General features: G+C 32.9%; 2 protein-coding genes across 2 annotated transcripts in view; both read right to left on the bottom strand.

Annotated features, from left to right (window-relative positions):
- LOC129231570 (FYVE and coiled-coil domain-containing protein 1-like) overlaps window positions 1-3,356 on the bottom strand; it is a 55,033-nt gene extending 51,677 nt beyond the window's left edge. Inside the window, exon 1 of the mRNA XM_054865927.1 lies at window positions 3,159-3,356. Within this exon, the coding sequence (XP_054721902.1) occupies window positions 3,159-3,296 (138 nt within the window). The 5' untranslated portion in view covers window positions 3,297-3,356. The remainder of the gene's footprint in view (window positions 1-3,158) is intronic.
- A 2,856-nt stretch (window positions 3,357-6,212) lies between these two features.
- LOC129231569 (FYVE and coiled-coil domain-containing protein 1-like) lies at window positions 6,213-20,209 on the bottom strand. The gene is made up of 7 exons (XM_054865926.1): window positions 20,112-20,209; window positions 18,056-18,175; window positions 17,822-17,934; window positions 14,969-15,075; window positions 9,780-9,923; window positions 6,496-6,577; window positions 6,213-6,406 (listed from the first exon to the last, which is right to left on the bottom strand). The coding sequence occupies exons 1-7, from the start codon at window positions 20,155-20,157 to the stop codon at window positions 6,290-6,292; spliced, it is 729 nt and encodes a 242-aa protein (XP_054721901.1). The 5' UTR covers window positions 20,158-20,209; the 3' UTR covers window positions 6,213-6,289.
- Between the last annotated feature and the right edge of the window lie 1,064 nt (window positions 20,210-21,273).

Genomic DNA, 21,273 nt, shown 5'->3' with positions numbered 1-21,273 from the left:
AATATCTGCTTCCACCCATGCTTCTTCTGCTGGGAATAATGAAGGACTTCATGAAAGCTCTGAATAGAGATGGTTTTTCAATACTTTAGAGAGAAATTAGTAAGATATTTTTATTAAGCAAATTTTATGTAAAAAGCGTTTATAAATTTTATTTTTCTTTTGTACATTATCACACTTAAAATTGAGTTTTTTCACAAAAGTACTAGTTGTTTCTGAAAATTGTATGAATTTCAAATTTACACAGAATATACAATCCCCCTTTTTTTTGCGTTTTAGTGGGGGGGGGGGTGACATCACAAATTACCGCCCCGGGTGTCACCCATGCTAGGTACGCCACTGACGTAGGTATTTTTTTTTCCTTTTTTTTTTCTTTTTGTCTTCTTTTGCTATAAAATCCTCCTCCCCCCTTTTTTCCTAAATTCTTTATTTATTACCTACTGTCAATATTCAATTTCAATTGAATTCAATTTGTAAGAAAATTTATTTTCCTTTATTGAAATTTGATAATGATTAACTAATTACAAAACAGTAGAAAAGCTGGTAATTTCTGGGGAGTTGTTTCTAAAATTTGATTTTCCATTTCGCCAACATCAAAATTAGCAGTATTATATAAATACTGTATTCGATTATACTGTAAGCATTTGTAAATTGGCTGCTATATAATATGATGCATTTCAAGGAAAAGAGAATGCTTCAAAATGCTCCTTTTTTCTTTTCTTCTTCAATTTAGGATCTTTCCTTTGGGTTGAACTTTAAAGTTCTTTATCAGCTGAAGAGAAATAATGATTGAAAAATTTATTCCTTTTACGAATATTTTTCAATATACATTTACAGAAGCAGAGTATTTATTTATTTTAAACTGCTCTTGTAACCAAGATTGCTGTTTTGACTTTTTAATCTTGAAAATAAAGATAGAATTGTGTAATCATAGGTACAAGTTGCTTGTTTTGAAAAAAAAAAAAAAAAAAATCTAGAAAAGTACTGTTTTGAGGATATCTTAAGATTGGGTCTTGGAAAACAATACCTAGAAAAAATGGAATTTGAAAACCGGAATATTGAAGAAGTAATACTTTTTATTTAGCATATGCTTATTTAATTATAATTTTAAAGGAGAAGAGAAAAAAAAATCTGGAACATGTCTTTGAAACTGAGATTGTTGTTATAATTGCAACTGGAGCGGGGGGAGAGTTGGTTTTCACATTACTAATCCTAATATGGAAGATTATATATTCTGTTATGTCTGCTCCCATCCCCAAAAGCTCAATTAGCACAACAAACCTTTTACATTTTGTAGGGGTGCCCCTCCCCCCGAATATCCGGAAGACTCCCCCTCCAAAAGCAAGAGCCCCCCAAATAAAAAAATACCCCTCAAGCCCCTTTAAAAATTTCAATGGCGCAGTCAGCGCCATTCCCTAACCCCCCCCCCCTACATTTTAGTGTTTTTTTTATTCAATTTGAATTAGCAGATTTTTTCATCAAGACTTTTGGATGCCTCTAAACGTTTCGCACCCTGCACTTCATTAGACACGGCAACAACATAATATTCAATCCACGATTACGAACTATTTATATTTTTTCATCTGCATTTATGACGGTTAAGATTTTTTTTTTAGTATCATTATTTTTTTTAAGTTATTATTATTATTTCGATTATAGTTTCTTGGGAAAAATATATTTCATATAAGACATTCTTACTAATATAGATGGTGTTATATAGTAAATCAACAAAATTTACGGATAATTTTTATCAAATTTATGTATTGGCTGTTTTAACCTCTTCGATTTTTGTTTTAGACACTGTAATATTGAAATATGCAAAAAATACGACTTACTTTTTGCCATTCGACTAAGCTTTTTGCACTGGAGCCCTCTGCCATTTTTCCTTTGTGTACTATTTTTTAAAATTCTCGGAGAATTAATTTTTAAGAACATCTGGATTTGCTTCAAGAAAATCTAAAATTATTTCGGTGTGATTCTTTGTAACGTAAAATGTATTCTTTGAAGAATAGCCATTAGCGTGCCAGTCGTCAAAGTTCGCGCTTTTCCGTGCAAGGATTAAACAAAACAAAACTAGCTGCACTGAAAGGACATTGGTTGGAGAAGTCACGTGTACCTCCTGGCCGACCAAACTAATCGAGAAAATCGGCGCCTCTTCGAGAGACAGCTGCGAGCTGTTCAGAATTCAACGTTGCGAGATTTTTTCGACAACATTGATCACGTGACGGGAAATCTCGAAGTCGAAACGTAAGTAGTTTGGAATGACCACCCTGGTCCTCCCTTCATGCTTGGATGGTTTTACCTATGCCATCTAATTGAATTGCACCTTATAATTGAAAGAGAGAAATTTTGACTCATTACAGGAGCTAAGTAACAGGGAATGCATAGCTTTGAAGACAAAATAAATTAATATAGAGACAAAAAAAAAAAAAGATTTGATCTCTTTGAGCTTTTTACAGAGAATCAAAGTAAACATTAAGTACCTTAAATTAAGAAGAAATGATACAAAATTATACTAATGCAGTAGAATAATTTCGTAACGCTGGATTATAAAGCACAATTTTCTATAAAATGCACAACTTTTCAGAAGTAAACAATAAGTCAAAAAACATGTACTCTATTTTGCCTTTTCAACATTTTTTTTTGCAAAATTAAAATTTTGAAAGCTTTTAATTTCACAATATTATTTCAAAGCTTTTAAATGATAGTTAGTATTCACAAGAAATAAGTGCCAGATTGTTGTTGTCATGCAGCTGTTATGCAAGCCATGAAGCTGGTGAAAGTGCATGATGATTCACTTTCTTTTAATTATGAAACATATTATTTGTGAATGATACTACATGCTAAATTGCAGTTTGTGCTTTAATACTAATTGCAGTAAAAAACTTTTTCTAGTGCCCAAACATATTCATGTATTTCAAATATTATTTTTTAAAGTTTGAAATTATCTATATAACGCCAAAACCTGTATAATGCACATGCTCTGGTTCAAAAATGTGTGTTATTAGGATCTTCTTGTGTATTAGACAATACTGAAAGACTTAAAAATTAATGAAGTATTATAATAATTTACATGCACAATATGTTTTAAAATCATGGGACACACAGGGGAAAAATGAAAGAAAAAAAGCGAAGTTAAAGCTTCAATAAAAAAGACATACCAGGTCTGCAGAATCTTTACAGTTGTTAATGGTCAATTTACTTAATTGTGACTGCAAAGATTCATTTTCTATCACCAAGTTATCAAACGTTTTCTTCAACTCTGAATTTTCCTTTGCAAGAAAATCGTTCTTCTTCATCAAAGATTTATTTTGATCAGAGAGTTCTTGATTTGTTTCATGTAATTTGCTATTTTCTTCTTTAATCTAAAAAAAGGTACACATTTGCACTCATTAAATACCTATGCCCAAAATAATTTTTTAATATAAAAGCATTCAATTAAAAAGTTACACACCAAAAAGTATGGCACTAAATTAAAAGCATTTATAAAAACTTCCAAAACTTTCCTAAACAAACAGAAAAAAAAATTCAAAAATGTAGCAATAAGCTAAATAAATAAATTACATTTTTTCATGTCAAATTTATTTGCAAATAACTTTTTAAATATAAATTTTAGAGATACCAATTTTTAAAAAATACTATTTCTTCTAACTTAGATACTATTTCTTCTAACACTCCTAAAAACAGATTAATTTAGCAAAATATCATTAAATTTTTAGGCAATTTCTATTTGATTATTTAATACCTTTGATTTCTTCACTTTCTCAAGACATATTTGAAAAATGAAAATATTTTTCAACAATAATGCATAAAATATACACAAATAAAATCTAAGAATGGCATTGACCAACATAAATGTCATTAATGATTCATTTTAGAGTTTAAATAATCAATGTTTGCTCAATTACTAGAAAGAGTTCAAATTACATTAGTCATGCTTAAAAAGTCTGCACTTTCCACAGAAATATTAGTTTTAAAAAAATCAAATAATAAAAGGCCTTTCAAACTAAAAAAATCTAAACCCTTCTAAACTTAAAGAATAGAGTACTGTATTTATTTCAAAATCTTTGATCTTGATCTTTGGCTTTGAAATAAAATAAATAAGAACTATGTAGTTAGCACAATAAGAAAAATTCTAAAGTATGCATTTGGCAGTTAGCATAGTAAGAAACGAGCTGATGTGTGCATCACATGACTTCCTATTACCCCAATTTAATGTCATTTCCCCATTACTGGCAATTTTAATGTGATTCAATAGTTTACTCTCTAAATATCACCAACAGTGGCTAAATTGAAATCAGATTTTTAAAAAAAAAATCCACCAAATTTGTTGCCAATTTGGTGACAAAACTTGGCGAACAAAAGACTGGCGATATATCGCCAAGTGTCCGCCAAATTATAACAACACTTGAGTTTACATCGAAATTAACAATGATTTCTCCCCAAAAAAGGGCAAAAGACCCCTTAGGAGCATCCGGATGCAACCAAAAAGAGAGGTGCACAACTAGACCCCACTAGGAGTCTAAGTACCAAATTTCAACTTTCTAGGACATTCCGCTCTTGAGTTATGCGACATACATACACATATACACACATACATACGTACATACAGACATCACGACAAAACTTGTTGTAATTAACTCGGGGATCGTCAAAATGGATATTTCGGGAGTCTGTATGTTCCTAGGCATATATCCACGTGTGGTCGGGTTGAAAAATAAATTCAACATTCATTCGGGGGTGAGCAAAATGGAAATTAAGGCCGATTTTTAGGGAACATTTTTTTTGCAAATACAATACTCCCTTTTTTGTAAAAGGAAGTAAAAATTAAAAGTAAGCATTGGGCAGATAGCCACAATGCATGTTTAGGGCAGATTTAAAAACTCCTTTGTATAGGCATATTTGTGCCAAAAAAACATTAAATGTGTCAGTGTACAACATTATTTAACGATGTATTTTTATATTTAGAGTGAATGAACATGAATAATTACTACATGCAGCTTTACTACATGTTGCTAAAACTACAGCAGTTTCATTACATGCTACTAAAAATTATCCACACAGTTTTACAGGTAACTAAGTTTGGTGAATTTAAAGCTGATTACACAAAATATTTTTTTTTTTTTGATGATTATGAGTAGATCCTCATTTTATGCAAGGGTTACGTTTTACAAAAATGCCGTGTAAACCAAAACCACACAAATTAAGACTCAATAGAGTTTAATAATAGAGTTTAAATAGGAGTTAGGTTCCACAGATAAAAAAAGCATCATTCTAGTGATAAATAAATAATTCGTTTAATATGTACTTATTTTGATACATATGTACAACGTGTATAAAGAAAACACGAATTATAAAGAAAACACGAATTAACTGTTTTTTTTAAAAAGACCTGATTGTAATATTCTTTTGGGAGTCATTAGTTATTTTTCTCTCTAGTTCTTTGTAGGGCATGAACACATTCATGATCACTTGCGGCACTTCCATGACAAGATTTTCCTTCACTAACATATTAAAAAGACATTTGCCATTGTCAAGGAATGTCCATAAATTTCCAATGTGAAAGGTTTTGTTTGTGCGTCATTGATATCCTTATTCTCATTGGTTTTGGCCTCCTTTGTCACCTTTAAAAGCACTTCTTCAAGCGAGTTCAGAATTTTCTGAGTTCAATAACTTTACTTCTGAAAAGAACCAAGGAACCAATCGCAAAAATATGTCTTTAGTGGCCCAAGATTGCTTATTAGCAAGCAAAAATGATGCTTGTTAGTACATGTTATCTGCAATCCCAAAAGCGTTGATTTTGAAGGAAGGGAAAACTTTTATCTGTTTACAATGCTGCATTCGTGTAAAATTAAAACTCATTCATGTAAAACAAAATAAAGAGATCAAATCTTATGCTGTGTAAAATAAACCTGCACAAAATGAATACTATATATTTATAAACCTACACAGATATTACACTAAAAGTTTTTCAAAAAACAAGATTTGTGAAAGGTCATGAGTTTTATATTGTATTCTTTTTGGATACCAGATACATTTAGGGGGGGAAAAAACTTTCTAACTAAAAAATGGGGGATTTTTTTTTTTTTTTTTTTTTTAATGAAGCAAAAATATTCCTGTTTTAAAAAAGTTAAAAGCAAAATTAAAATAACTTGCTTTGGCTCTTGAAGCAGTGCCATGTTAGCTATAATTTCTTCTGAGCACTGCTTCTTTTAATAAGCAAATTTAAGATCATCATACCTTCTTAAAATCAAAAATAATTCAAATTCTTAAAACCAAAATTATTGTAGCTTCAAATAATAATAGCAGTTAGCTCGCAAATACTTGCCACTGAAACTGACAGAGTATCATCATCTTTCTCTTGAAGTGATGCAGCATCAGATCCGTCACCATAAAGTATACTCTCATTCTGCACAGATAACATATTTACATGTAGTAATGAAAATATCAATCAATTTTAATAAGTATTTTTAAATATGTAAAGATAAATAAACAAACCTGTGATGAAAAACTAAACAGACTAGATGAACTGTGTTTTCTATCAAGCAATGTATTATTTTCATGAGCAACAAAATGTTTCCTGAAAACAGTAAGAGCAATTACTATTTTCAAAAAATATGTACTTCTACAGTCAATTATTCCAAATTCTGTTAAAAACTCAGGACACTTAATATTAAAAAGAACAAAATTCTTCAGTTATTTTATTAAAAATTTGTTTTCTAATGGATTTATAGGAAAAAAAATTCTTTATTTAACAGAAAATTGATCATATTTAAATCAATTAACATGCATCAACTTATTTTGTAGTACGTTACCGCCCTAAAGCCAGGGCTAAGGGCAGAAATACCTAAAATACACCACCAGCTCAGTTATTCCATCCGAGGACTGCAGTTTCGCGCTTTTTAGCACTCATCAGCCCGGAATAGGAATTACATGAGCTGGAGGCGAAAAACCTCTTAAGGGAGCCAAGACAGCCAAACAAACTAGTAGCTAATGCAGAATTAGCAAACCAGATAAGTGACTGCAGCAATGGTGCAGTTCAACTCAAAGATTGATGGCAAAGCAATGGTATTTTGTAGTAAGTTACCGCCCTAAAGCCAGGGCTAAGGCAAAAATACTTAAAATACACCAGCAGCTCAGTTATTAAATCCGAGGACTGCAGTTTCGTGCTTTTTAGCACTCATCAGCCCGGAATAAGAATCACATGAGGTGGAGGCGAAAAACCTCTTAAGGGAGCCAAGAGAGTCAAACAAACTGGTACCTAATGCAGAATATTTTTTTGCTAATCCTGGCTCTCTTGGCTCCCTTAAGAGGTTTTTCGCCTTCAGCTCATGTGATTCCTAATTCCGGGCTGATGAGTACTAAAAAGCACGAAACTGTAGTCCTCAGATGGAACAAATGAGCTGGTGGTGTATTTTAAGTATTTCTGCCTTAGCCCTGGCTTTAGGGCGGTAACTTACTACAAAATACCATTACTTTGCCATCAATCTTTGAGTTGAACCACACCATTGCTGCGGTCGCTCATCTGGTTTGCTAATTCTGCATTACCTACTAGTTTGTTTGGCTCTCTTGGCTCCCTTAAGAGGTTTTTCGCCTCCAGCTCATGTGATTCCTATTCTTTGCTGATGAGTGCTAAAAAGCACAAAACTGCAGTCCTCGGATGGAATAACTGAGCTGGTGGTGTATTTTAAGTATTTCTGCTTTAGCCCTGGCTTTAAGGCGGTAATTTACTACAAAATACCATTGCTTTGCCATCAATCCTTGAGTTGAACCGCACCATTACTGCGGTCGCTCATCTGGTTTGCTAATTCTGCATTAGCTACTAGTTTGTTTGGCTCTCTTGGCTCCCTTAAGAGATTTTTCGCCTCCAGCTCATGTGATTTCTATTCCGGGTTGATGAGTGCTAAATAGCACGAAACTGCAGTCCTTGGATGGAATAACTGAGCTGGTGGTGTATTTTAAGTATGCATCAACTTAGTTTGATATAAAAGTTAACTAGAAGACTAGAAACTCCCCAGACACAAATTGGACTAAAAACTTATCACATATTCTTGAGGATTGTTCTAGTAAAATTTAGAGCACAATAAAGAAGCATATGCTTAAGATTGTAACAAAAAGGTGGTTTGATAAAAAAAAGGGTACAGATCAAGTTCAATTCAGAATAAGATACTTAAATGCATTCTAGACATCATTTCTGCTAAAAACGGACATATTTTCCATTAATTTTATGATTATCAATGTATTTGAAGGTTTGTACATAAAATTTTTGAACTTTGTATCAATTAATTTGCTCAGTTCTGTGTATTTAATCTACACCACTTTGTTTAGCTACTTTAGATTTAAAATGCATAGAGCCATGATCTTCTTTGAGCAGCTTTTGTGGCCTTATTCATGAATCCATCTAAGATCAACAGCATACTTAAGGTTATATAAAAGAGAAAAAATTATGCATAACATACAAATATTATTTTTTCTCAAACTATATGAGCCATTTTCTTTGGAAGTGTTGTGAGCCTATTTCATATTACACAGAGATAAACAAAAGGTTTGCACTGAAATGGTTTGAAAAATATTGGTGTACATTAATATAGTACTCGATGCTTTTAAATATGAAATTGATTTAGGTTTATAATGGATCATTCATATAATGTTAGTAAAAGGAACTGCACTTTGGAAAACCTCAAATGGATTTACTTTTACCATAGTGTTTACTTTTACTATATAAAAAAAAACACTTTACTTTTACCATAAATGTGAAAGTCATATATTTATGAAACATTAAATATGGGATTATCATTGAATCAAAGCATCATAAAAATGAAGCGTTTGCTAAATATATGTAAAAAGACATGTTTTAATTATATTTATAAAAAATTTTTATTTAAGCATTTCTTCAGATAATGTCTCATCTAAAGTACTTTTATAACTTTACATTGCTGTATGTTATTTTCAATTTTTATCATTATGACAAAGCTTTTCAAACAAAATATTTATGTCATTAACAAGTTGCAAAATATATAAAAAATGAACAAGAGAAATTATGTAGTATAATTTTTAAAATATATATGTCTTTTGCAGAAAGTCGACTTACATCACTTTAAAAAAAAAAGAAAAAAAAAATCTGTAATTTTTTTCAAATAAGAAAATTTATGTAGACAGAATAAGGAAAATTTGAGCTTTCTTTTTTTTTCTGGCTAACCATTATTTGATATAAGATTCGTAACAAAGTGCTTTCATTATTATAAGTACCTAACCTTTTGTCAGAAATGAACTAACTCCACTTTCAAAGAAAATGGCTCATTTGTTACTGAAATAGCCTGTATAAATTTACATACCTGAACTTGTTGGTTTTATGACTAAATGAATTAAATTGAATACCAATAAAAAAAAAAGTATATCATTTAGCTGAACATACTTTGCCAAGTTGCCAAGTTTAAAGACACAATCAATTGTAAAGACTTTTATGTAAATAAAAAAGGAATGTCATTCCACAGTATTCAATGTTATTTACAGGACATTTCACAGTCAAATTTCAAAACATTTGTATTTTTTTCACTGTGAAAATACAAAAAACAAAAGTTTTCAATGTTTCAAAACTTTGCTTTCAGAGAAAAAATACAAATATTTTAAAATTCTGCTGTGACATGTCCCATACATGACAATGAATACTCTGGAATGTCACAACACAAGAAAAATGTTCCTGAGAATAAATTGTCCAAAGTAAGATACAGAAATTTAATAAGAGAAAAGCATTGTTAAAATTTCAAAACGTAAGAGCATACCTTGCAAATGAAGGCCAAGAAACATCTAGCTCCATGTGCCGAGCTGTAAGGTCGAAGTTCAAATCATTCAGATCATACACAGATGTTAAAAATGGAGACCATAGCTTCTTTTGAGCATGAAAAGATTTTTCTGGATAGTAGTCTCTGAAAAAGAACAAAAGTGAATTTTGAAGAACAAAAACTATTTCAAATACTAACGAAAACATTTTATTTATTTCTTTTTTTTACAGGTGAGAAATAAGTAAGAAAAAAATAAAGGTAAAAAAACATAAATTATGTTATGAGGTACCCCCCTCCCCAAGCCTTTTTAAGGGAACCCCATACATGGCCACTTTTGAAAATTCAGTCTGACGAAATGGAATTCCGAATATTTTTGTCAGTGTCTAGTGGGGCCATAAATTTATCCCTTTTCAGCTTTATTAAACTACAGCTCTAAAATAATTTAAAATATTTGCAATTTTTATTGAAAGTAGCTACAGTTGGTTATAAGCTTCATTTTGAACAAAAAAGGGTACCTAATAATTACTTCTTTAGTTTTGTTATTATGATCATTTTCTTCCATGGTGTGGCATAAAATGAATGTAGATTGAGGAAATGAAATAAATTTTAAAAGTTAATAAAATTTGATGAATTGAGAAACAAAAACAAACACATTATTAAACATTTTTATGCATAATTTCATAATTTAAATCGAGTACAATCAATTTTTTTTATTTCTCTACGACTGAATACTGACTCATCCAGAATTTAGATAGATAATTTTACTTTAATGTGCGGGGTGTGTTGAGTGTAGCGGTATCCATTAGCAGCAGACAAATGATCAAGGCTTGCAAGTATATTACGACACATTTATTAACACGTACACACACACATGCGGCCGTAGCGGTTCAAGCTTTCCTAAGAACTGACTATATAGAGTGACCAAGTTACGGTTACAGTTACACATACAAATACGATTGCGATTAACAAATATAAATACATAACATTCCTCCCTCCTAAGTTTTATAGTCTTTAAACCATTCTGGTGGACACCTGTTTTTAACAGGCCTCTGAGACTGTGGGCCAGGACCGGGGCTGCTTACAGTCACTGTGCCAGGAAGATAATCAGCCAAAGACTGCACTGGGCTGTTGTCAACATCATCTACTAAAGGAGGAGAGTCCTGAGAAGAACCTGAAGATTGAGCTCGCACTGGTGATTTCTGTAGAATTTCTGAGTCGATTTCATCGGAATTATCAGAAATATCTGACTGAGAAGTCGGAACAACTCGGCTCTTTAGTTGATCAACGTGTCTTCACTAGACCATGCCCTCATCCATTTGTACTAGGTATGTAGTCATACCAACAACTTCAGTAATTGTAGCTGGAACCCACTCCCCATGCGGCAGGAATCCTAGTGTATAAACAGTTTTAAAGGGAGCAAACATTCTTACCCTTGTGTGATTATTTAAGCTGTCACGTTCTTGTTTAGTGTTAATGGCTTCTGTTAAGTCAGGATGCAAATTTGTCAAGACAAGTTTTTACTCTTCGATTCATCAGCAGCTCTGCAAGACAGAGACATGCCTGTTGTAGAATTTGGTGTCGTGTGTTGAGACAATAAGAATGCTGCAAGTCTCTATTCCCATTTCCCGGAAATAATTCTCTTTAAGGCATTCTTAATCGCCTGCACCACGCGTTCTGCCTGTCCATTTAAAGATTGAATAAAATCTTGCATTGATAAATAAAAAAAAATTTTCAACTATTTCAGAACTAGGAATAATTATCTCTTCATTTTGATTTGCATCTAAAAGTGTTTGCCACAGCCTTAATATACTTCTACGTGTAAAACTTTCATAGTTCTAAGAAGATTAAGAATTAATTCTACTTCATACCAGGCACTGGTGCAGTTAGAATTTAACTTCTGTTGGTGAAGGTTTGGCCAAAACAGTCATTAGATTGATATAAACTGCAGTATTAGGATAAACAATGTGTTATATCCTAGGGTTCTGGGTGGTTTACCCTAAAAACTCCACTTGTCATGCCCCTGGCACCAGCCTGGTGAGGCATGGCAAAGGGAGAATATAATTGATCACAACCGACATGCTCACTAATGTCTGGTGTCACCAGGCATTAGTTAGCATGTCTGTTGTGACCAGTTATATTGCATACATTATTATTTATGTTTGATGTGTCAATATTTGTTATCAGCGTACAAACACTTTGTCATTGAAAATCCCCCACAAGTAAAGGAATATACTGAGCTTTTTCTTTCATAGACGCCATTTTCAGTTTCTGACTAAGCGATCCCCTACATCACTTTGATAACTACCGAATTTAGCAAGGAAGAAATCTTTTCGGATTAAGCATCAAAATGAAAACTAGAAATATTTATGAATCTGAAATATTTTTTTTAAATAAATTTTCTTTACTTGTGCAAGACCCTATAAACAATCTGCGTTTAGAATTTATCCACCAATGGATAAACAATGGTACATTTAAAGGTAAAAAAGTCATTTTCTGTGAACGAAATTTGGCAGCCAAAAGTTTCAAGCAACTTCCTCTTATCATGCTTTATTAATACCCAAATACCAGCCAACACTTCGTCTGGAAGAGTGGTTATGGTGTGTTTCCACTTTGAACCTAATTTTTGATAATTCTTTCCTAAAGCATTTTCTGATTTGCAGCATTTCTTTCTTGCCACAGTCATCAAAGGATAGCAAGCTTTTCTCTTTTCCTGTATTTCAAACTCTTCTTTAAGACTTGCAGTAAACATAATTTTCAGCACTACTCATGCTTTCCTGTACACATTTTTGTATTACTTTCAAATTTCTGAAGGCAATTTTTGTTTCACTAGAGGTTAGTGAAAAAATTGTTGAAAAATTGCCAAAAATAAATAACTTTTTTTGAAACAGCAGAAAGTAATTTCTTTAAAATGTAATAGAGTTTCTACAAGTTTTTAAGTCTCAAAGAAAGTCTTTCAAAATTTGCAATAGTTTGTTTTTATACTTCAACAGCTGTAAGAAGTTAAAGAAGCAGATAAAATAGTCTAGATGTTCAAGATAAAACATATGAATAAGATAAAACATATGATTGTGTTGAAATATCGTCAGCTGTCAATTTAAATTCCAGATACAAGGTAGAGCAATATGCAATTACTTTCAAGTTAGAAACTAAAGCAAATAATCCACTAAATTGTCATTGAATCATAAATTATTGTACACACTCTTTAACAAAAAAAACCGACGCACCAAGAAGGAGTGATCCGATTGAGACGAAACTTGGTGGGTAGGAAGACAATGCACAGAATAGAAAATGATTAAATTCTCAGAACAATTAAATAATTTATATCAGAGTTACAGTAACAAGTTCAATAAGGTATTAACCCGCCTCTAGCCTGGATACAAGCTGAAACACAGCGTGGCAAACACCGATAAAGCTTTCGGAGGGTGTCCTGCAGTATTTCCAGCCAAATTCGCTCCAATTGTCGGACAAGGTTATCAACATTCCTTGCCACATGCAATTGCCATCCATCACATCCCAGACATGCTCGATGGGAGAGAGATCTGGCAGGTCACGGAAGTGTTTAACAAGCTTGCAGACAGTTCATAGCAACACGTGCCGTATGTTATCTGTTCTGTATGTTATCATTGTCCTGCTGAAAACCAGCCGAGGGTACTGCAAAAGGAACAGCAGCAAAACAGGTCTTAGGATGTCGTCGATGTACCACTGTGCAGTAAGTGTACCTCTAATTACGACCAAAGGGGTCCAGTTATCAAAGGAAATGGCACCCCAGACCATAATGCCTTGTTGAGGGCCAGTGTGGCGTGCAAAAGTGAAACCAGGATCCCCTTTCTGCCCTGGGTGTCTCCAAACACGTCTTCGATGATCGTTATGACACAGTTGGAAGCGGGATTTGCCGCTAAAGACTATACGTCCCCAGTCGGCACCATTCCAACCTGATCAAGCCATGCACCACTGTAATCTGGCTCGGCAGTGTATAGGCGTCAGTGGTAGGTGGCATAACGGTCGGCACGACCGTAGATTTCGTTGTCCCAACTGTCTGTAAATGGTCATGATCGACACTGGTGGTTGGGTTGAACGTCTGATGGTTCATAGAGGTGAAGAAAGCGCTGTAACAGCTGATCGGACAATCACTCTGTCATCACGATCTGTCGTGATCCTAGGTCCACCGCTACCATCCTGACGGTGAACTCTGCCATTTTCCACTCATCCTTGCCAGCATCTTCGAATCACTGCATCTCTTCAACTCAAATGACGAGCGCTTCTTTGATTTGACCAACCGGCCTCTTTCAATCCAATGATATGACCTCTTTTAAACTCTGACAGTTGCACGTAATGAGCACGAACCATGCGGCGATTCCTTTTTAAGTTGTTGAAAGTTAATCTGAGTCACAATCAAACTGAAAGTTTTAACAACTGTTGAAGAACTGCTCTTTATATACATCTGCTGGATGCGCAGTTTCGATGTGCTGAAGATCAAACTATTCATTCATTAAACACCAAATTTTAATCATTTGTATATCTGGTCTAAACACTCATGCATACAAAATTTCAAAGCAATCGGATGATTACTTCTTGGTGCGTCGATTTTTTTGTTATAGAGTGTATATCCCTGCTATATGTTTGTCTTTTACAACAATAATTATTTCTCTAATTATTTTTCTGAAAATGTTATTAAAAATATGTTGAAGAAAATATTTTAAATAGTTTTTGGTTTGTTGCTTTCATTTGAAATGGTGTTTAAATCTGTAGTTGTTTATTAAAAAAATGTAACGAGTTATTATTTTTTTATTTGTATAAATACAAAATATTTTTTAATTGAAGATTCTTTGTTAAATAACAAATAAACAGTTTCATGGGTTTTTTAAATTAGTAATATAATTTCTATCATGTAACGCAATAAAATGATAAACCTATATAAAAACTGACCATTATATGGAAGATGCATATACAGGTTTATTAACTTTATGTGGCACTCTTTACTACTAGCTAATTTAAATGAGGCCTCTAATTGTAAAAAGGCTTCCCACCACGGTTATAGATTAATATTATTTCCAACAGTTCCTTTCATTTTTTACATCTCAATAAACAGTTGTGGTTATCAAGTTAGTAAATTTGAAAGTTGACTCTACACATGAATACATGCACACACATATTGGATGATCAATAGATGAGTACTTAGAGAAATTTACCTAGTAATCTTTTCAGACATAAGACATGCTTGCAAAGTATCAGCAAGACACTTCTGCATCAAACAAAATCTGATAAAAGCTCTTCCTTTCCCAAGAGAAGTTTTTAACTGAAAATTTCAAATGCAATTGGTTAGGATACAGTTTTCATTATTTTAGCTGAGATATAAACATTATGATATAATATCAAAACACAGAACTATGTTTACCTATGTTATGCAGCAGTCATAAGCAGGGCTGGTTATAGTAGCTCTGCTGCCCGAGGCGATATTGACAAGTGCCCCCCCTCCCCCCGGAAATTATTATGGGAATGGATAATAATAATAATAATAATGAAAGTAATATAATACTATATTAATAAAATAAAAATAATAGTAAAGTGCTTGAAATTAAAGTGAGTTTCTAGTTAAATTCCAAACTGAGTTTAGCATATTCACAAGCACTGGTACACACTTTAAATTATCCTTTTTAACATTAAAGTACGGTAAACACGGGCTACTTTGGCTCTAGGGTCCTTCTTTGGGCCCAAATTGAGAAAAAGATACAACGTTCTTTGTCAACCTCCAAGAAGCAATTTTTGAACATATTTTGACATAACCCGCTAGAGAGCATTCCCAGGCACTCAGTTATGTATACCAAGCAGTTCAATAGCTCAAGAAGCAACACTAGTGGTTCTGTGTTTCTTGTGCTAACATCAGTCTTCATAATCTCTCAAACTTTTACAAGTAGAAACAGTTCTACACCAGTAAAGAGTTTGTTAAGTGCCTATTTATGAACACTAGTCAATACTTTATGTAGTAGTATAGTTGTACTTATCATTTCTGTTAAGGTTTTTTCTTTAAAACTTCACAATAGCAACATATCTCCTAACCTAAAAATTACAACCTATTTCGGCCTAGCATAAAAACTTGAAAAAATCCGTCCGAGAGATTTGGAAAAGAAAAGAAAAGCTAAAAGTAAACCGTTAAACAGGAAAAACCTGGAATTCTCATCAACAGAAAAAGAGAGCGATTACAGACTCTATTCATCAGGGCTCAGTTACATGGCGTTAATTATGGAAGGTGAAGAGGAACTGAAAGCTGTAGCAGGTTTAGAAAAGGTTGACCCAGTTGCATCTACTTCTTACAAATTTCTTTAAATGTGTTGGAAAGTTGACGGAATTTTGTTATTGTAGAATGGAATGGGCTCAGGTTTCCAGAGATGGCTGTTGATGTTAGAGAAGAAAGAGCTATTGTTGAGAGAGAAAATGGAATGCACCAGCAAGTTTTGAATTTGTTTGAAGGTTCAAACAATTTTTTGCTGCTAAATTTCAAATATTCATATTTTGGGGCTTGATTCCTTCTTCAAACTACCAAATCAATTAATGATCCATTGTTTTATGAATGTGTTCTGTTTATAAAATTATTCAATCTCCAAAACTAAGGAAAAGATGATTGTTCTCTGTCGGTAATTTCCGAAACAATAAGTAGATATGTACACACATTAAAAAAATAAATAAATAATTTTCCTTAAAACAAATATGTGTGACTCAAACTTCTTTCAAAATGTATTTTTCTTTCAAACAGATAGTTTTTTGTGCGAACACACGTCTTTCTTTGACTCTAGTTAATTCTACAATGATTTTAAATATGGAAAACCACTTTTGGCCAAAGTAACCCAATCGCAAGGGTAACATTGGCCCAAATAAAAAACAATTATAAAGGGTAATAATATAAATAGTTATATAAAATTGTTGAGAAAAGATGAGAAAAGTTTCAAAATATGTGCCAAAGTAGCCCGCATTTACGGTAGTGCATCTTATTTCACTGAAGCAGATATTAATATTTTCAAAAGACTTTTAAATCACGCAATTTGCCGCCTCTAAAATTCAACTGAATTTCTAGTTAAATTCCGAACTATCATTTGCATATCCAAGCACTGGTACACACTCTAAATTATTTTTTTTAGCATTGAAGCAATGAAACTGATGGCGCTGAAACAGATATTCATAATTTTTAAAAAATGTTTCAATTTCGAAATTTGCCACCCCTAAAATCTGCCGAACTAGGCGGCCGCCTAGGTTGCCTACCCCAGGAGCCGGGCGTCGTCATAAGAAGCTCAGAATATTTTCTTCATTGAAAAAGGCTTACTATTTTCCTCTGAATCATATGTATGCAATATTTTGCAGTTTCATGTCTTTATAAAGTTATTTTATTTTACACGAAGACATTTAATAAAAGATTCAATATATTTGAATCATACATATATTTTTTTATATGTTAATTAGCATCAGAAAAGTATGGGTGCGTGCGGTCACACCTTTTATTTCGGATTTTTCCAGAGGGCAAAGAGTATGTTCTCTATGCAAATCATATGACAAAATTTAAAACAATGGTTCCCTTATGCATAAAATACATTATGTTCCCAAAGCCTTGGGGGAGAGGGGGAGGGGAGATTGCCAATCCAGGCCCCTCTAAATGACAGACAGGCTTGCATGAAGTCCTTCACTGCTTCTCTGCAACACGAGTGACCCTTCACTGAAAAAGGTTGTGCACCTCTAGTTTAAAGCATTCTAAGTTTAAAACATAACTAACCCAGGTTCTCCTAGACTTAGGTTACCTTGTTCTACTTTCTGAGGTTCTGTTTAAATTTAAATATAATTTTAAAAGATGATGAACAAAAAATTGTAATAATTGTGAAATGATGATAAATATATAATTAATTTTGTAGTAAAAATCAAACTTTATAAATAAATTTTAAATGAGATAAAAAATAAAAGTTAAAAAAGTTGACCAACATGCCTCCCCCCCCCCCAAATAGCGAACATATTTCATTGCTATAAACTGAAATATGAAGCAAAATTTAAAAATTACTTACTTCAGATAAGGATTTTACAAATTTAATTCCTTCGTGACTTCGTTTTGAATGAGAAAAACAAGCACAAATATAATCCCAATATGATTTTTTCGCTCCAAGTAGACCAGGTTTATCTTAAATAAGAAAAAACAAATCAATATTTTAGCTTTTAAATGCGCAATCTATTAATGCTCACAGCACATATAATTCTCTAAAATGCATGTGAAAATTTTATAGAAAAATTAACAAAATTACCTTTCAAACCTAATAGTAATAATGATTCTATTTTTTCTTCAAAGCGATGAAGAGTCACATTGTCATCATCAATCGGCACTTTGGTCTCATAAAAATGTCTTTTCAATTCAGCGATACAATCTGCAAACCATATTACGTTACTCAAAAATATATATATATATATATATATTTTTTTTTTAATATAAAACTTCTTAAGTTTACTTTCAACAGAGGAAATACAATGACGGACAAAAAAATACTGCATCGCTTGCAAATTCATTTGACAGAATTTCTCCAGAAATAAGAGAACAATTGTTCTGTGACTTTTGCCACATTAAAAGGTATGCTTCAGCTAACATGTTTCAATAAAAACTAAATCACTCATACATGTAGGGGACCAATAATGAATTTGAAGAAAACAAAAAAAAGTGTTTTTTTGGTAGTTCTTCCAAATGCTGGGAATAAGCTGTATGTTTCAGCAATTTGTTTACTTACTACGTACAATAATTTCATAGATTTTCAAGAAAGTATTACTTATATATTCAAGAAGATACAAGCATTTTCTTTTAAAAATGTCCATTTTGTTAGCATGTTTTTCACTTACAACACGCAGAGGTTTCTGTCAAACTTGACCAAACTTCAGAACACTTCACTTGGCAGCATACAAGAAAATCATTCTACTACATTTTAAAATTTATTTTGAAAAGTTGATAAAATATGAACATTTAAAGCAATTAACTTCTCATGTGCATGTACGAAAGATATCAATTAAATAATTTGCAAAATTTCGCGGCCAAATAGATTTGGTGAATCATTAAAAAAATTTCTGTTGAATACCATAAAAACTTAAAACTATATCGGCGACCTAAGGAGTCACATTTCAATAATTCTCGGATAGGCGACGAACTGTAAGGGGTCGTCACAAATTTGCAACATTTTTGACAAGAACATATTTCTGAACGACCGCTTATACGATTCGTCGCCTATATCTGTTGAAGTTTTTATGATATTCAACTGGATTTTTTTCATAAGTTGTCAAATCTATTTGGCTACGAAATTTTGAAAGTGATAAGTTGCTATCTTTCGCCCATACGCAGTAAGAAATTAATTGCTTTAATTGTTCATATTTTATCAATTTTTTATTTCAAATTTTAGCATAGGCATAGACTATGTCAATTCAGGATAAAAAAGAAAACGAGCTGATGTGTGCATCGCATGACTTCCTTTTACTCCATGTCATTTCCCCATTATTGTCAATTTTAATGTGATTCAACAGTTTACTCTCTAAATATCACCAACAGTGGCAAAATTTGAAACTAAATTTTTTTTAAAAATCGCCAAATTTACGCCAAGTTGGCGAAAAAACTTGGCGACCAAAAGACTGGCGATATATCGCCAAGTGTCCGACTAATTATAACACCACTTGAGTTTACATCAAAACTAACAATGATTTTCCCCAAAAAAGGGGCAAAAGACCCTTTTAGAAACAACCGACTGTAACCAAAAGGGGAGGTGAACAACTAGATCCCACTAGGAGCCTACGTACCAAATTTCAACTTTCTAGGACATACTGTTCTTGAGTTATGCATACGCACATACACATATACATACATACGTACATATGGACGTCACGAGAAAAGTCGTTGTAATTAACTCGGGGAATGTCAAAATGGATATTTCGGGTGCTTATACGTTCTTAGGCACTTATCCGCGTGTGGCTGGTTTGAAAAACAATATATTTTGCAATGGAGATTATTTCCCTAGATATAAGATAGGGGACCTACGGCCAGTATAAGAAGTTAAATTTTGTATTTTTTTACTCATTTCATTTTTGCCTCTAACTTTCAATTTCTTAACTCGGTGTCTGATTTTGAACTTTGGAAGTGTGCATCAAGGACCAACGGTTTGCGAAAACAGAGGTATCGCAGGTTAAACCGGAACACCCTGAATACCACCCATTAAATATTTACCTATCCACTGGGTATTTACCCGATACACATCACTAATTAGAAGTATTCTTAGGCATCTTTGAAGTATTGCCAAAAAAGGTTTTACAATGTATGTACTTATAACTTACCATTCAAGTCTTGTATAGTTTTACCAGATTGAGCAATAAATGCCATTGTGTCTTGCTGTCTGAAATAAAAGAAAAATATATAACTCCTACTTTTTTTAAAAAACAATCTAATGTTCAAACCAGTTTAAAATTAAACTAAGAAATGGCTTTAGTACAAATATCACCCCCTCCTCCCTCCCGTCCCTCTGCTTCGAGTTTCCACACAAGTTATTTAAAAAATGGTCAACTTTCAACGAACGTCTTCACATGCTGAGCAAAGCAAGGAATCATAGTGACTCCTTGACACAAAATAGAGGATTTTATTTTTGAAATCAAATTGCAAAAATAGAGAAAAAATTAATAAAATATACAAGGGAAATCCTGCGAATGCAGTTTTTTTTTTTTTTTTTTTATTTAATGAAAAAACATCACTCTCCCGAGTGGGCATGTATCACCAACCTTTCAGTTAAAAAGCCGATTGTACCACGGAGCTTTCACTTTAGATGAATTGTTAAAGGGGTTAGTATAAACAAAGCTCTAAGCATGCGTTTTGAAAGTAGCAGGTGGAACACTTTTTTTTACCCAGCTCACGCCCGCCTCCAACGTGCGATAAGAAACATAACATTGCTTTATTTCAGCTGTATTTCCAACATTATTCCTTGTCATGAAAGTATAATTGAATAACAGTTACAAATACCTTGAAAGAAATATTTTTACACAGATCTGTTACTTAAGAGGGCAGGTCGGATTACCCTCTCCTCGATTTTGAGATATGCATTGTACAAATGCAAAAGTATCAATGCAGGTATTTTATTGTTTTTATATGATATTTTTGAGTGTATTATCTTTGCCGCCCTCCCCACACTTAAGTGAAATAAAGGGTCTAATCGAGTCCAAAGCGAAAGTTTTTGCTACATTTTTATTTCTACCAAATATTACCCCAGATAAAGTTGAATGAAGTAAAGCTCTTAAAAAACATGATCCAGATTTGCGTGCTGTGTGGTTTTTAGTAGGACTCGACCGATGCATCGGCGCCGATGGTTCAACAATTTAGCCATCGGCATCGGCATCGACTGCCGATGCTAACTTGCAGGAAACATCGGCCCATCGGCCTTAAAAACATCGAAAAGCCGATGGAATTGGCCGATGTTTTTGAAAAAAAAGGACCTTTGCTGTTTTACTT

This window comes from Uloborus diversus, chromosome 10, assembly GCF_026930045.1.
Source record: "Uloborus diversus isolate 005 chromosome 10, Udiv.v.3.1, whole genome shotgun sequence".
Taxonomy (NCBI): Eukaryota; Metazoa; Arthropoda; class Arachnida; order Araneae; family Uloboridae; genus Uloborus; species Uloborus diversus.
Note: the sequence above shows the minus strand (reverse complement) of the source record. Positions and strands in the feature narration are given on the sequence as shown.

What these genes read in the sequence shown, in the direction of transcription:
- LOC129231569 (XM_054865926.1), bottom strand. Translation starts at nt 20,157, where the DNA reads ATGGCATTTATTGCTCAATCTGGTAAAACTATACAAGACTTGAATG. An exon ending in AACTATACAAGACTTGAATG is followed by an intron (nt 18,176 to 20,111) that starts GTAAGTTATAAG and finishes TATGGTTTGCAG; the next exon opens with ATTGTATCGCTGAATTGAAA. An exon ending in TCTTGGCCTTCATTTGCAAG is followed by an intron (nt 6,578 to 9,779) that starts GTATGCTCTTAC and finishes TACTGTTTTCAG; the next exon opens with GAAACATTTTGTTGCTCATG.